This window comes from Dermacentor variabilis, chromosome 5 (genome assembly GCF_050947875.1).
Source record: "Dermacentor variabilis isolate Ectoservices chromosome 5, ASM5094787v1, whole genome shotgun sequence".
Classification (NCBI taxonomy): Eukaryota; Metazoa; Arthropoda; class Arachnida; order Ixodida; family Ixodidae; genus Dermacentor; species Dermacentor variabilis.
The window spans coordinates 204,819,745-204,837,392 of record NC_134572.1 but is presented as its reverse complement, the minus strand read 5'-3'; the positions used below and the strand labels follow the sequence as shown (position 1 = coordinate 204,837,392).

The following is a 17,648-nucleotide window of genomic DNA, read 5'->3' as shown; positions in this document are numbered from 1 at the left end:
TAATGAGACCAAAACGGGAGCACATATCTGTGAACGTGCAAATGGAGACCCTAAGCCACTCTGCTCCTCCACCACCCCCCGCTGCACGGCTGAACCACTCGTTTCAAGCATAGCACACCTAACACACATTCAGCACTGAACAGTGGGCGGTCGACGCAGTCGCATTTACATGACTTGTAGCGAGCAGCACATCCCTCGATGTCCGTTAAGCAAAGTCGGACACGGCGACGCCACATCGCGGTTCGCAGAACTTCGCTGCCGATGCGCTAGGCCACTTCGACATTTCAATTGTCAAGCAAGTACGGGTCACACAACGCAGATTCTCTACTGCCAGAGCTCACCGAGGCGAAAGCCGCACTGCCGCACCACCACTACTCGCGGCTTTCCGCCAAGTAACGCAGAACCTACAACCAACACACAAGCAACGCACGTATGTGACATGACAATGACATGAGCAATGTTGAACAACGCGGGGTCCAGAGAACGATCACGCCGAGTACGAACACGCCACGGCGTCGTTCGGCGCCAGCATCGCGCCTTCTCAAAAATCCCTAAACGATGCTGTCTCTAGGCACCTAGGATCAGGTCACGTGAGGGATTTTTGTACGACAAATAGACGCACAAATGCAGACACTTCTGCATTGGAGCGAGACGAAGAACCGTCGGCCAAGGAATCCAATCCAATCCACCGTCAGGACAGTGGCCCGCAACCGTTTGTCGACGTTTGACTGTCAAGGGTTTTGACAAGATACTGGTGCAGACATGTGTAGTTTCAACGCAAACACTGCGAGAAACTGCTGCCATTTAGTGATACTTAATCCTGCCTGAAGAATGGAGAATGACACGGATGCTAGGGAGCGCCTCTTTCACAACGCAATCCGTGAAATACTGGTTCGTGTCAGCTTTGCTTGTCAGCTTGCCAAGTGTTTTAATCTTTGGGCACTCGGGTTTTTCATCGTTGTCGCTCGCGTATTGCTCATACTTATGCATTTCGCGTGTCCGCTTTCAGCAGTTTGCATGCTTTAAGCTTTTTAAGCGCTTGTTGTGCACGGCATATCTCCTTGCAAGTTTAGTGAGCCTGACCTGTGACAGAGTTTGTACAATGCCATGAGATAATGCTCTTGTCGGCGCGTTGTAAACATACCCCATAAACTGTCCGTATACTGTGAAACCGAATGCTTTTGGAACTTCTAATAACATATCATTTGCCTGCATGTAGATCTTTAAAGTGCTGTTTGCTTCCCGTTTCAGATTCACTTTTTATTTTTTCTTATCCTCTACGTTTTTGCGTACCTTTTGATTTCGAAGTTTAAGAAGAAGAAAGAGTACTACTTTGCTGGTGAGCATTCTATTTTGCACCTAAACTCCATGAATATTTGAAGGGTTATTGTAGCGCAAACGAACTCTTATAACTTCAATTTGTTTATTGATTCATAGCCTCCTATATTTTTTCATGCCCGCCCACTGACGGGAGAAACAAAGCGCGCGTCCGTACCGCCTAGTTCATGCGTGCGCCACCAGATCGCGCTGCCTTCCCATGCCCTTAAAGAAGGCTACAAGGAAGCAATCTAGGGTATAATCTGTCGTACAAATTAGGCGGAAAGGTTGCTGAGCAACGACTACTGGGTTTAATGTATGCGGACGATATTGTACTGTTAGCAGATAGCCAGGGAGATTTGCAAACGCTGGTTAATTACTGTGGAGGTGAAGGAGACAGTTTGAGTTTCAGTTTTAGTGCAGCTTAGTCCGGCGGTATGTTTTTCAACGATACAACTGATCAGGAGCTTGCAATACAAGGCCATGAAATACCTCGAGTGGCTGAATACAAATCTCTCTGGGTATGGATATACAAAGGGCAGATGTACACGGAAAAGCGAGAACAGCAAAAGGGCGAGCAAAAGCGCCCTTTTAGCAAAATAGGGCGCTGCATAGCAAAAAGGTGAAAAGATGCTGGGATAATGAAACAGGGCATTTTGGGGGTATAACAGGTATGAGGTACTGAGAGGTACTTGGAAGGGAGTAATGGTGCCGTGGCTTACTTTCGGGAATGTGGTCCTGTGTTTAAGGGCAGAAGTTCAGTCGAGACGAAGTAAATCAGAGAGCTGTTGTTGAGGTGCCCACGGGAAAACCACAAACGAAGCAGTACAGGGGGATATAGGCTGGGCATCGTTCGAAGCACGGGAAGCTCAGAGTAAAATCCTATACAAAAAATGCCTGAGGAAATTGTACGATAACAGGTAGGCAGCTAAGGTATTTAAATACGTATACAGAAAGAGTGTTGACTGACAATGGCGCAAAAGAACTAGAAAGCTAACCAGTAAGTATGCCAGACACGAGGACAGAGAAAGACAGAACGACAGAAAGCTGAGCTAGTTGGTAAGGATTCATTATGCAAAATAGAAGTGAGGCGTGCAGACAGGACACAAGAGTAGAGAAGTGGACAACACGAACGCCGGGCGTTTGTGTTGTCCACTTCTCTACTCTTGTGTCCTGTCTGCACGCCTCACTTCTATTTTGCACAGAGAAAGACAGAGAATTAAACGACAGGTTAAAAACACGGAAGGTAAAAATTGGATAAATTCAATGTAAAAGACGCATAGTGTTAAACTATAGCGATGCTGGAAACAGCAGATCAGGAAGGAAGCATTTTATGATAACTCAAGAGGCAGTGCTCTACTCTTTCAAGCTAGGTCAGGATGTTGTAGAACGCGGAGCTATAAAAGGAAATTTAGCGAAGAACAAGACATGTGTACTGTGTGTGGTAAATCTGTAGAAACAATAGAACACCTTATACTAAAATGTGATGGTATCCATCTCAATGTCGATACGGGCACAGTCACGCTTCCTGAGGCCCTAGGGTTCAGAGATAACAATATTCATGTAAATAAATGTGCGGTAGAAATTAGCAAAAAGTGATTGGAGGATTCATGGCTCAAAAGCAGAGAGGTGACATAAGGTTAAAAGTGTAGGAAGACGTATTTAAAGAAAATGGCGAATTTTAATAACTTACAACACAGTTAAACAAAAATAAAAAGCTAAGCATGGTGGCAACTGCAATCACCCTGTTTCAAAGGGGTCGCTCCTACCTCACATCCATCCATCCTGTCCCAGAGAGGACAACTCTGCTTGCGCGCGCGCTCGTGGAGACACGTTTGGCGTTCATATTTGACATCGAACTATAATATAAAATCGCATGTTGAATTGATGTTTCTAGACAATGTGCATCTGAAGTAAGCAACACAAAACATGTTGTGGAGAGTCAGTGCTTCACCAGAAAGTGCTGAACTGTGGCATCATAGTTCACACTATGAGGGTCTTTCGTGACAACGGTTCTATTTCGGACGCTTTAGCCAAGTCGTGTTTGCCTGTTGCATTCATTGCAAAATTTATGACTATTGGGCAAAAAAACTTTGCCAGCAATAGTTTCAGCAGGTTCACTTGGTATCCTGGCGTTGAGCTTATCAAGGTTTTGCGCTCGCGGAGTATTGCAGCCTTCAGTCACAGCCTCCTTCAAAGGGTGATTCATGTGCCTTCTTGCGAGAAGAACGTTGATAAATTTTTCAAATGCGTAGAGGACCGCTAAAAGTTGTCCAGATGGGTAGTTGAGTCCACCACGGTCTTGGTGCGTTATCAGCGAGGGCGCCGAGGCGTTTGGCTTTGTTAACAGGCTGATGCACTCTACACATTCTATCTTTTCTTGTACAGCTCTTGCAAAGTCATAGCCAATGCTGCGACATCTGGAGTAGGAAGCAGAGGCTGTTCTCGCTTGAGTCGCTCTGTGAGCTCGCTACATGCATCTGCAGGGAATTCCTTGCTGCTTCCTTCCTTGTGTTTTTCTGTTGCGGCAGCGTTGATAAGCAATTGTTGCCTTCTGCTGCCATTACGTTGCTTGTACTTGACGCCGACGCAATGGCAGTCTTCGGAGTCTTCTCAATACCTGAGAGAACAGCTCGGGCATCCGTCTGATCATTTGAACCTGCCGACTTCCTCAGCCAGCCAAAAAACGAGTCGATTAGGTCAGACGACATTTTCCTCCTTAAAACAAAGTGAAAGCATATCTCTTCAAGAATATATCGAATGCAATCAACATTTGAACAAGTTGTCAACACCAGGCCTTCGTATGTTTCCTTGGTTAAGAAGTTCTTCTCCAGGGGCCGTATTCTGTAGCGGTTCGTTTTGGAACCGGTTCCTTTTGGCTGTTGCCATTGGTCGGCGCTTCGTTGTCGTCATCCCTGGTGGGCGGGACGACAAATTTTGATGACGTCACACAGGTTGCCAATCATCTGGAAAGGAACGGGTTCCCTGCTACGAGAGGAACCGCGGAGAAGTGGTTCGCTCGAGGGTCACGCGCGGTGGCGAGCATGATGTCGAGGGTTGCTAGGGCAACCGTGGCTGCCGGCTAGTCTCGCGCCAGCTGATGAGCCGGCACCTAGACGAGACGAGACAGAGACGGCAATGGCGGCTCCTTTGGTTGTGCTAGGTTGTGCTGCTGGCGAGCGCCGAAAGACAACGACGCGACGAGAGGCAACGACGCGATGCGTTCGGCATGGCCGAAGAAGAGTTTCGAAGGCATTTTAGGCTCTCCAAAGACATAGTGCGACGTCTTTGCGATGAACTGGAAGAACATCTCGGACCTCAAAGATTTCGTGGTGTCGACACTGCGATGAAAGGGCTGTGCGCGCTGCGTTTTTTTGCCACCGGGAGCTTTCAACAGTGCGTCGGGAATGAAGAAGCGATTGCACTGTCGCAGCCTTCGGTCAACCGGATCATTACAGCCGTCGCCAAGGCCATTACGGTTGTGGGCAAAGAAAAAGGATGGGTTAGATTCCCATCCACGGCGCAACAGAAAGCCGCCGTCAGCTGTGCTGGCCCAACACACACGACGCCTTTGCTAGGTAGGGGTGCTCCTCGACAAATGAAACGAGTATTTCGCGCTGCCTCGCTGAAACATGAGGACCCAGCCGCCTGTCCTTGTGCGACGACATCGTTTCGGTTTCGGTGCGCGAACAAGTCCAAAACGTAAACAAAGCGAGGCAAGTTGTTTGCATAACATATGGCACACCACCTAGTGACTAAATAATATAACAGCACAAATAAAATTACAACTCCCAGTAGCCGTCTGCGCCGCAAGCTCACATTTATTACTGAAAATATATTTGCAAGTGTTCTATACAAACCAATGCTTTTGTTATCAAACCAGCAACATCCTTCAATTGCTATACCGTCCCCCAAGTACAAACAAAAATGATGACGTGATCTTCCGGCAGACCGCCGCTCGTTGATTGGTTCCCCTCACGCCGCCCCGTCCCACTCTTTCTCTGAGTGACGTAATCCTGACGTAACAGCCAAAAGGAACCGGTTCCAAAACGAACCGCTGCAGAATACGGCCCCAGGACTGGCTTTTGAGATCGACCAGGTAGCCAAGGAAGCTTGTTTCAAGCCAGTTTAGCCGTTCATCGCTTGTAGATTCGAACTGCTAGCAGTCGGCATTGTTCTGGTGTATGTGCTAGGTACGATTGCTCACATGTATGAGCCTGAACCAGCGGTGCACAGTGTCCATGAATTCAACCGTCCTACCGACACCCGCGAAACTTGCGTCGCATGTGTGGCCCCCTTGCTCTTGCAGGACTTGCAGCTGTCACGGCAGGAGACAAAACATGAATTGCTAATTTCACGTTCATTTTTTTAATATATGTGGGGAACACGTGTCTTTTTGTTAGAAATCGAACTGGCCCTACAAGGCTGCCTTGCTGCATTTTGTAGAGGCTCTTTAAGTGGTTCGCCATTATTTCGCCGCCTTTTCCTATGTCACTCGACAAAAACTGCGATTGTACGTTTTTGACCTAGTGGCACTGATTGAATGCTAGGAAAAGCTTTCGATTCGGTGTTCCTGGGTGCTCAATAGAATGCATGGGGCTTCTGTTGCATAGAAGTTAGAACGCTAAGACATTGATCTTCTGGTTGTCGGTGACAATATGCATGACGAAAATCCTATGTCTTCAACTTCCTTCAGGACGTGTTGCATGAGCGTGTGTAGCTCGCGGCCAGTGCAATTTCTTGTGAAGAAGTAGGCCACGGGTATTTTGAATGAAACTGAAAGGCTGTTGAGGACAAAGCACAGAAGTGAGCTGGCCAGCAAAGGCTCATTTGTTGTTTCATTAGGAAAGCTCCCACCATAGTCTACCTCGCCAATGAGGGCGTCCCTTTGTTTATGGTAAAGTAGCTTCTGTTTCACGTGCATTTCGTGTACAATTAACGAGCACGCTCTGGCTTCTGATGAGGGATGAGAAGCGAGCTTGGTCAGCGAGTCCGAGGGAATGCAAGTATGGGGCGCGAGTGCCTCTCACGGAGAGCCGAGGGCCATGGACGGTCTCCGCGGCACCATTGCGCGTGCATGAAAAAGTATAGGAGGCTATGATTGACCTTATGCAAGAAACAGTTACTCATGCACTGTAAAACATGGCATTTGATGTTGTAACAATAGTTGAGAAACTTTGTGGGCATGTGTTTTTTGAGTGCACCAAGGTGTGAATATGTGGGTATTAAGCTACATGTAGCCGATGAAAGAGGACAGTGCTTATTAACAGTACGTAAAACAGATGACACAGCAGGCTCAAAAAAAGAGCTTGTGTGTTCAGCACTGTCTATAGATTTTTGTTTATTGGGGACGAGCTCCACCGCTGGAAAAGCAGGTGCCACCGTCAGCGTGACGTGACATGATTGATCACGTGGAGAAAGCGGCCGCGCCAGCTGCTTCGGAAGCGCTGAAGAGAACTGAGAACGAAAGCTTAAAGTTCCACCTGTTGCGTGGTTCTGATTAAGTGGTGAGGCTTTCCCGCCTTGGGTGTCTGCTTGACAAATATGAAAGCACTATAATAGGTAGTGGCTGCCTTTGGAGGCATGCAGCACGGTAGGCTACTGCATGCTCGTTGCCGCAGTGCTGGACGTATGCAACGAAGCCCGGTGTCAGCCTTATTCGCATGCAGTCGCAGGATAAGAAGCTGCATGAAGCTTGGCTCGCGAAACTTAGAACCGGCAAACAGCCATTGGCTACAACTTGGGTATGCAGCAAGCGCAGACGCGATGATTTCTGCTACGGCGCTGGGTCTGCAATGTTCGATGAGTGGCAGAAAACGTGCACCGAGACACGCGCCCGCTGCCCTGCTGTCATGATGGTTTGGTCTGTGAACTTGTTGATGCTAGGTACTGGCAACTTCATTGGAATGGAAAGGGAGTGGTAAGAAGCACATTAAAAAAAGGCATGACATATGGTCATGTTTGTGTTATGAATTAATACAATGGTTTATGAAAAAGAAGCAGTGGGAAATCACATGCTGAGAAGACTGATGAACATAAAGTGCGACGCAGCTTGAGAAATAATATTGAATCTTCCAAGAATTTAGAAAAAAGAAAGATTAAATTGTCGTGACACCACATCACAGTCGCCGTAGGCGTCGAAGTCTTTATAACGAAATTATTTTTGAACAGCTCTGATAGCGTCCACACAACAATGGTTGCTTGTGTAATGTCAAATGCTCGTACTCTGTGGCCTAAAACTCACAGCATGGTGCGAAAACGCGCACACAGCGAAAGCAAAACATTGTGCGCGGACATGCATGCAGACGTGCAGTCGGTCGCTGCGAACCTGTGCGATCGCTGCATTGAGGCTTCATTCTGTTATGCTCCATCTTGTTATGCAGACAGCCTACTGTAAGAAAATACTTCACATAGTTTGCTCTCAACATTTGCCTACCTTACGCTCGAGAAGCCGGTTCGGGAGACTCCATCGCGATGACGGCGCACAGCGGTGTTCACTGTACCCATTCGGTAGAGAGATAGCGTCTGTAAACAATTCTGTGCTTTCAGTTTGCCCAAGATTATTATTTCAGCAGTTAGAAATTTCTCTTGTTTTGAGACTACTTACAGAAATGTCCAGGAGGGTGGTGTTTTTATTGAGCGCCATAAGCCAAACCTATGAGGAGTGCGCCGCGTGATCTCTCATACTACGCGAGGGGAGCGCTTGCGACAGATGGCGACTCTGTAAGTCCTCACCCCAATATGCTCAGTGAATGAATCTTCCCATGAATAAACATAGTTATTGCTATTAACACTTTGTATGGCTTTATGTTCAGTTAAACAGTGCCATTTTGTTTAATTTCTCTAGGTATGCAGCACTTTGTAGAAATTTGCATACGTTTCAGTATTTTGCTCTGGACTTATTCTTGTCATTGCTTCTGATTTGTTGTTTGATGCTTTCAGAGGATGATGAAGATGCCATTGTGTACCGAATATCGTGAGTACACAAGATTTTATATTGACACCGTGTACTTCTTTATCTTTATTGGGCGACCACTTCTCACCGCCTAACAAATGTTATCGCACAGCACAGGACGCGCCTGCATGTAAAAGAAGTTTCTGGAATGTTATCGATGGTTCCATCCGCTGTCTTTCCCTGCAACTTGTGTAATCTGATTGCATGTATGCGCGACCCGAATAGTGTAGAACTTTGTGGAAGACACGCGGGTCCCAGCGGTTACTCTGGAACATTCGACGACTGATCTATAAAAGCCGATGCGCTTGACCCGCTGATCAGATTTTCGACGATCGCCGACCGTGTTCGCTGCTATCGTTGTGCTATAAGTGTAGCCTGGTTTTGTGGGCACAGGTTCGCCCAATAAAAGTTAGTTTTGTCTTTCACAGTATTGCTCCTGTGTTCTTCAACGTCACCACCACGTGAGAATATGTAGCCCCATTAACACGAATACGACAGAAGCAGAGCAGCTCACCCTTTGAGTGCATCACATCTCATGTAAATTATTTTCAAGTTTATTGCCTGTATTAAAAACAGTAGAAATTTTAATTTGAAAATTACCATCTGATTTCTGTTCTTCCCTTCCTTGACATAGTTCTGGAGACATTTATAGAAACAAGACTACACAAGTGCTATGTGAAATTTAACATGCTAACTTCTTAGCTTGGATTCCGCTCAGTGTTGTCTACAAACGCTGCCATTGCAGGTTTCACGGTTAATCTTTCACGGTCTATCTTTGGTTGTAGTTTCTTTTCTTTTTACTGTTCTCATTGTGTTTGGTATACTTAATAGTTCTTGTGTGCAGTTTTGCCATATGTATAATGCCAGCCAATATTTTTTTTCATGTTATACTTTTTCCTGCCAAACCTTATATTTGCCGTCATACCATGTTATCATTGATTCCTCTCCATTTATTTCTGTTAAATTGCAAATTTGAGCCGTTTGTTTGTACACTGTACTTTGCATTTCTATTACCCCCCTTACTCAATGCCCTGTCAAGGGGCCTGCAAGGTATCTTCAATAAATAAATAAATGAATAAATAAATAAATAAATAAATAATATTAAGTCTTACATTGATCATGGTGATACTTCAGCTTCTGTATTTATAGATTTCTTTAGGGATTTTGATTCTATTGACCATAACATTCCTTTAATAAAGGGAAAATCAGACATCCACCCATTCGTAGCAATTGCTACAAAGGAAACCCAAACGGGTTCCTCGAAGGAAAAGCCTCAGAGTTGAAGAAATAGTTTGTCCTGGTCCGGGAGTCGAACCCAAGACCACCGCCTTTCCGGGGCAGCCGCTCTACCATCTGAGCTAACCAGGCGGCTAGCACATGGCAGGGCGAAGTCGAATTTGTCGACAACACACGAAGCAAAGGCAAGTGTTTGACGTAGTAGTTCTGCAAAAACCTGCAGAACACAGGTTTCTGCAGAACTTCTACAAAAAGTACTGCTACAAAACACAAAAAAGTACTACTACAAAACACAAAAAGTACTTCAATGCGTTCAGCAGAAGCAGAGTTATTGGCAATCAAACAAAGCCTCCGCTGTGCTCCCGTTTCTTCTTCAGTGCCTTGCACTGCGAGGGCTACGGTGCAGTGGGGCATGCCCATAAAGCTCAGCCTTCAAAATGTCACCGTGGCGTGCAGTTAAATTTTCATTTTGGATGTTAATGTAGATGCCATGATTTCCGCCTTTGGTGCCTACGATGCACTAAACAAGCACGGTTGTCCTCAGCGAGCCGCGGTGCGCTTAGCCAATGGACCCGTGGCAGCACCCCGCAGCAGCTGTGGTATCTATGCCATGTAGCTGACTGCAGCTTGTCAGCTGTCGGCCAATAGCAGCTGTCTAAGGGAATGACGAAATAGTGCGTCTAGAAGAGAGTGAGGACAGGGCCTTTGTTGGAAAGAGAGCATTTGAGAGAAAGGTGACTTCGCTTGCGAGTTCCGTGCGCCGCGTTAGACAGCAAAATTTGGCGGAAGTGTTCACAGCAGTGTGTGCTACCTGCAGACTATGTTATTTCACCAAGCCCGAGAGGTGTTTCAGGGCCCCTCTAATGTTTTAATTTCCAATATACAAGCAGATTTAAATTCCCTGGTGCAGTGGTGTGCTGCAAACTGGCTATCAATTACCACTTCTAAATCATATTTGATGCTTTTTCATTCACCAAACAGGAAAACTATGTCTTCTTGTATTTTTATCAACAACCAGACTTCATCTGATCATGTTAGTTTTCTCGGAGTCATTGTTACCACTCATATTATGTTTCATAAACATATTTATTCAGTCAGCATTAGAATATGTTTTGGCATATGTGCCCTTCTTAAAACCAGATTCTACTCCCATCTCCGTGTACTTGCAACATGAGCCATACATAAACATAGCCAACATATACTGCATCTCCTCATACTTACAGAAGTACATGTTGCTGGGCTAGTCGGTTCATATTGTTGAGTAGACCATAAATATGATCTCTTTGGCCCAAACAAGGAAGGACAGAAGGGAACTAGGGGAGCACCATGTTCGCTTCCCTTGTTCCTTTCTGTTTGTTTGCGCCAAACCGATCGTATTTATGGTCTACTCAACGTCACATGTACCTTACTCTGTTAATCTCTCCCCATTAATTAAACTCTAGAAACAAACTGCAATACTAAGTTTGCTGCATAGTTTTTTACCTTCATTTCCATTTTTGTTGACCTTAAAGGAGTACTGACACAAAAAAAATCCACGTGGTTTTTTCTGCTTTAATAAGTAGTTAATGACCCAGTAATCACGGCACGAGACCTCATTTACTTCAGAGCGCGACAGGTAATTATTTGCAGTCTTTTTTGTAGCGACCAGTCCAAGTTTCGGTTTCAGAGGAACGAAACGGCCCACCGGGAGTGTAAACAAAGTGGTCACGTGTTCGCAAAAAGCCATGACGTATGCTCTGACGCACAGCCAGCGTGCGGCGCGCCGGCACGCGAGCTTCGTGTTGCTAGTCGTCTGCTACGCTTGCACATGGTTTGCCATGTCCTCGCCATCATCATCGTCGTCCTCCTCATTTTCGTCGTCCAGCGGCGACGATTTCCTGCATGTGGGAGTCGCCGCCGTATTAGACGTGGCCAATCAATTTCAATTTGACCCACTGGACAGCAGCGACTCGGATATTGCGGCCGGCAACGGCGAGGACGAACCTCAACAAGACCTTCGCATCGGCCACGTTCAATGGTAAGACACAACAAATCGGCGTTGAACGTTGTTGTCTGCACGGCATTTAACCAGTAGTGTGTAGTAGCGGTCTCAACTCTTCGCATGTAATAATTAATCTCAATTTTCACTACGTCTTAAGAGCAACAAATGCTGCGGCATATATATGCTATGTATCCATTGTGTTTAGAGGCATGGTAATTGCCATACTTCGATGTACCTACATGTAATCTGGTTTTCGAATGAGCGACGGCTAATTGCTTTATTTGCTTTATATGCCGGTCTAACAGCAGACAGTTTATTTATTTATGTTACCCTCAGGTTACAGTTTGCAAAACAGAACTGCAATGCTCAGCAACAATGGCGAATTGCAGTGTGCGGAGCCAGCAGAGTGCACGTTTCATGTATCGCGATTATCACAGGTGCCAATGTGGACACTGCAGGGCAATGGAGACGCAGCGTGAGTCGGTGTGCTGCACGGAGCTTGACCGTGTGGACGCACTCCGGGGCAACGAGGCGTGCATCACAAGCCACCCCACCTTTGTTCAGGCTTGCCTGAACGTGCATGCCCTTGAAGTGGCGTATTACGCCCTCATGGAAGACCGCCCGGTGCTTGTAGAGGCCCCAGAAATCCACAGGTATTTTTTTTCCACCTTTTCCACCACGGCCTCGACTCAAAGCACGACGTTCGCAATATTAGATTTTCGGTCGGGAACAATTTATGATCTCGCCTCGCAACACGACATACGTCCGTCCAACCTTCCGTGTTAGTGTTCGAGCCCATCAATCGTAGCACGCGCGTAACTTTTAAGAGACGTGCAGTCGGCGTCACAAATTTACGGTTCACGGTATCTCGGACAACATTGAATTACCAGCGATTCCTGCAGGGGTCATGGAAATATTCAGCCTTTCCTCGTAAGCCGCGGACCCTATACTTTGACGCCGGCTGTACACTACAGGAGGCATCACCCACCGCTAATTAGCGTTATCTTTAAAATTCTCCTAACCTTGTTCATTTATTTTCAGGCGGTACAGATACACCGCATACCGCCAATTTGCACGGTGGGTGTGGCCATCGGCTAGGACGGGGCAACAGGAAGGTGCTGCCCAGCTGTGTCGTTGCTGCTGTGAGGGGCGCCTTCCCATCTGAGATGTACACAGGATTTAAATATCCGGATTATTAAAAAAATGTGAACAAAATGTGCCTGTGTGTGCTGCTGCAATGCTGTGTAACAAGAAGATGGTTCAGACATGAAATTGCATTGCATATGAAGTTACAAATTTCCTTCTCAACAAATTGGAAAATACATAGTTTTTATTCACAAAATATATAGCATTATTGCTAACAAGGCCACGACCAAGGTCTGCATCACTTGTGGCCTACACATCTACAGCTGACATGATAGCATAGACTGGTAGAATATTTCTTGTGGCCTACACATCTACAGCTGACATGATAGCATAGACTGGTAGAATATTTCAAGTTCAGTGAATAGAAGGGCTATACGTAATCTCATCTGTTCAATCATTGCCATTCTCACTTCTGCCTATCACATCTTCATTTATTCTTACCAGACAATTCATGCAATACATTTCGGTCTATGAAAACAAGAAGCCCTCGGAGACATGACATGCATTTAGAAATTATTCGCTTCCTTTACACGCACATACCAAATGAGTACTCCCAAGTGCAACATTATAGCAGCGAGTGGAGCGCATTATGTATTTGTGTCATGTACAATTGCACCGAGGAGTAGTTACAAAAAACATTTTTAGAGGGCTTAGTAGTTGTGTGTATTTAACTACATGGGCAGCTCTCAGAAATAGGAAACTGGCTTGTGCAAAGTCTGGCTTCTTGTCCTATTTAGTACAGGTTCATCTTGCAACAAATGGCACAAGAGTAGACGACGCGTATTAGAGTAGACAATTGCCCCTGTTCTAGTCGTGCCATCATCTTCTCTGCCATTTCAGCCAAGGCTAATGCAAAGTCGTGCTATATTAGAGAAGATTTCATTAACTATGGCAGAACTGCCCACTTTTTAAGTTTTTTTGTCAGAATGATGCAGAAACGAAGTGGGTGAGGTTACAAGGTGGTTCAAAAAGATAAAACACTAGAGACAACAAAGTAGTAGCCCCTCACTTCCTGATGTTGCACAGACCATGCGAAAGTGGCAGTTGCTGTCAGAAGGGGCTTAGAGGCACCAATTTCAAATAGAAAGTTTCGAGTTTTCTTGTTTTTTTGTAACCGTATTGGGCTCTCTACTTACGATTACAATGATAAACTGAGAATACTGTAGTCAGACAAATATGTCATGGCCCTTTCACAGCAATAACTAGTGTAAATACAATGTTACAGTACATCAAAAAGCAGGAGTAGCAGCCGACATGTTTATTAGGTTAAGAAACGTAACAAGCTCCAAAACCAAGATAAATATTGTGACGATGCGTCACAATTATTTACAGGATAAGAGATGATAGCTCAAGGTAGGCCATCTACGCAGATAATCGCAGTACAGTCCAACTTCATTGTCTTCATTTGTATTAGCACGTTTCATTTCCCCATTCGCAGACGATGCCCAGTGGGCAAGTCAATCAGAGGATCAATGGTGGTAAAGCTTGAGGCGTGCGGCGTAAGTCAACTGTCTCTTACTAAAGTGGCGACGGGTACTTGTGAGACGAGAGATTACATACATAACGTCACTGAGGTGGCCGAGAATGATGAACAGGCCAAGAACTTCTGACACAAACCACAGCGTCTACAGTCACACAACGTCACCTTTAGCATAAGAAACATGTTGGTGGCAGGTGTCATAGCATGTCTTTGAATGCTGCTGGGATGCCAGAGTGCGTAGCCAGGTGGACGGATGTCGTCCGCCATTTTATTTCAACTTCTTCCTTCTCACTTCTTCCCTAGCCCATTTTTTCGTCTTCTTTCGTGCATCCAGCGAGACCACTTCAAACATGTTTCATTATTGCACATCATCTAAGTTACAGTATAGATTGCAAAGCAGTTTCAAATGGATCTGCACCTTCAGCCACAACAATGTCTCTCGGTAGTGCACAGAAAGAAGACATTAAACAATTTTGAGCTTGCCATATGGAAGCAGGCTGCACGCGTGCTGCTGCTCTATGAGAAGGACAGGAACAGCTCAATGTATGGATGCATGAATGCTAATTTTCACCAACGTGTTAAAGAACAAGAATATGTGCCCTGAAATTTCTCATTTATAATGCAGGGGCAGTTTTGATGCACTATGTCCGACAGAGAATTGGTCAATTTCTTCTTTATAGAAGTAAAACGAAATGTGTGCCTTTGAACCATTTCTATTTAGTAATGCCCTTAAAGACTGCTGCTGCTGGTTGCTAAATAGCTATTGGCGAATGAGTTATACTGAAAGTATGGTTGTTGCCACATCATCGATGTAAAAACTATTGTCATCCCTGCTGTCTGCTGGCACTGTCTTGCACGACCAACCTGTACTGGGCATAGTATGAACACTGAATATGGTGCAGATTTAGGCACCAGGTGATGCACGTTAGCACGGACGTGAGCTTCAACATTAGCACGCTTAAATCATGCCATCAACACTTTGTTCAACCTCCCTACAATGAACTCTTCTATCATCGCAACTTACAGACAGAAGTCTCTTACCCTCAATCTCGGTCTTAAAAGAAGGTTTCAATGGCTATTTTGGACAGCAGACGTCTGCTATGCCACATTAGGGGCCGATTTATTGAGACACTTTCATCTGCTGGTCTGCCCATCTGTGGCAAACTTTCCTTCTTCTGGCACGTTGCCGGTTTAGACATGAGCATGTAGCGGGGGATGGCCGTGCGAGGTGAAGAAGAGGAAGTGAAACGATGGAGTGGATCAAGTGAAGGGATGTACAAATAAAGCCCCAGTGTTCTGAACTATGCTTGGTGGTTTGGTTTGTGATACGTTTGATTACACAGGGTTATAAATGTTACATATTTGTATCTGATCACCAACGCCACCTACATATATAACCTAACTCTTGATAGTCTTGACAAGCCTGTGTGTTTTAGATATACAGCAACGGCATCAACCTGCGCACATGCACCCAGCTATGTAAACTTAAATAAAGTTCTTTGTTGTTTTCCTGAGACATAACATCGTGTCAGAAGAGGGCCACAAGTAACAAGAGCAGCAGCCGACAGCTCTGCAACGCCTGCCCATGAACGCCATGGCAAGTCCCTTTTTACAACCTCCACCACCGTTCACGCCCAGCAAGTGAATGGGAAGAATGGTGGGAAGTCTTTTTGATCTACGAAACCGCCATAGAATATTCAGCTAAGCCTGACGCCGCAAGAAAAGCACTTCTCCTTCATATCTTGGGACCGTCAGCGCGAAACATTCAGCAAACGCTTCCCGAGGTCCAGGCCGAAGATTCTGTGAAGGCAATCATTTAGCAGTTTGATTACTTGTACACGCCGTGCAAGAACGTCACTCAAGCAACCGCACTGTTTAATACAATGGCACAGCAACTGGGTCAAACCATCAACGAATTTGTCACCACGTTGAAACTGCAGGCACGCAAGTGCGACTTCGGTCAACGAGAGAGCCGCATGAACAGCGACCGTATCATTGTAGGGATCAGGGATGATGCCCTACACAAACGCCTATTCAGAGAGCCCTAACTGACTCTGGAGAAAATAATTTCAGCCTGCAAAGCTGCCGAAATCTCGAAACAGCATGTTCGTGATTTACAAGACAAGCAGGGAGAGGCTACTGTGGATCGCCTATCTTGCAACTACGCGCACAGCATGAAACAAGCCCATCTGCATCGCACCAGCGCACATCACACGCAGCAACAACCTGTCAGCTGTGTTCAGCCTTCTCGTTGCACGTGCTCAAGATGTGGCACCAATCATCCACCAAGGAGTTGCCCAGCATACGGTAGCCATTGCTACTCTTGTGGCAAGTTTGGTCACTTCGCTTCTGTGTGTCGTCAGAAAGTGTGTGCACGTTCCTCAAGAAATGCAGTGTTGTCTTTGGATGCCCAAACAGTACCCCTCGGACACTCATCCAGTGTGCCTTGGCATGTTGACAGTGCAAAGACTCCATGCAGCAGCAGAATGGACAGAAACAATCAACATCAATGGCTTGGATGTTGTTTTCAAGCTCGACACAGGAGCTGATGTAAACACCATTTTTTGAGTACGCTCAAGAGATGCCAGCAGCAACCAAACTTACATCTTCCAGTGTGAAAGCCTCAACTTATGATGGCACAGGACTGCCAATACTTGGCGAGTGCAAAATGAAATTACTAGTGAGAGGCAAGTTCCACACTCTGACATACCATATCACCAACAAAAAAGTTTTTCCAGTCCTCAGAGCATCTGCATGCCAAGACCGACGGCTGATCGCCCGTCTCATAGTGTGCACTCAAGCAGTAGCAAGCCCAATGCTCTCAACGAGAAAGGCTCGCTACATTGCAGCACTCAAGCTATTTTAGATGCATACTCTGATGTATTTGAGGGCATCGGTCAATTACCAGGTGTGGTCAGCATCACTCTCAACGACAACGCAGTACCTGTCATTATAGCTCCCAGGAAGATTCCCCTTGCTATCCAAGACAAGGTAAAGCATGAGCTTGATGACATGGAAACAAAAGGCATCATAACAAAAGTAACAGAACCAACAGATTGGGTCCTTCCACTCGTGATTGTCATGAAAAGGGATGGACTCTTGTGATTGTGCTTAGACCCAAGACAGCTAAATGATGCAATCAAATGCGAGCATTACCGCATACCAACACAGGATGAGCTTCTTGCTAACCTGAGCAACTACACCCGTGTTTACAGTGCTTGATGCGAAGTCAGCCTTCTGGCAGCTAACACTCGATGAGCACAGCTCCAAGCTGTGTACATTCATCATACCTTGGGGATTGTACAGGTTTCTTCGAATTCCCTTTGGACTTGAGAGCGCACCAGTTATTTCAGCGAGCCATGGACAGCATCTTCTCAGGAACTGAGAATGTTTGACCCTACTTTGATGACATACTTCTTGTGTCCAGGAATATTGAAGAACACAATGCAAAGCTTCATGAAGTGCTAGAGGTAGCACGACAGCACAACTTGAAGTTGAATGTATGAAAGACTAAGGTTGCTGTTTCAAACATT

The 17,648-nt window shown here is 45.8% G+C and overlaps 1 protein-coding gene and 1 pseudogene across 8 annotated transcripts in view; one reads left to right on the top strand and one right to left on the bottom strand.

Moving 5' to 3' along the window:
* The first annotated feature begins 562 nt into the window (after positions 1 to 562).
* The window catches only part of lili (LMBR1-like protein lilipod), a 306,045-nt gene continuing 288,959 nt past the window's right edge, over positions 563 to 17,648 (top strand). For 2 of the 8 annotated variants that reach the window (XM_075693934.1, XM_075693932.1), the window contains exons 1-3: positions 841 to 891; positions 1,252 to 1,339; positions 8,260 to 8,293. In XM_075693934.1, the coding sequence (XP_075550049.1) occupies positions 8,263 to 8,293 (31 nt within the window). In that variant the 5' untranslated portion in view covers positions 841 to 891; positions 1,252 to 1,339; positions 8,260 to 8,262. Of the gene's footprint in view, positions 892 to 1,251; positions 1,340 to 8,259; positions 8,294 to 17,648 lie in introns of those variants that run through there. The other 6 variants (XM_075693933.1, XM_075693927.1, XM_075693928.1 and 3 more) reach the window with 6 other exon arrangements.
* Positions 3,301 to 5,756, bottom strand: LOC142582069 (uncharacterized; annotated as a pseudogene).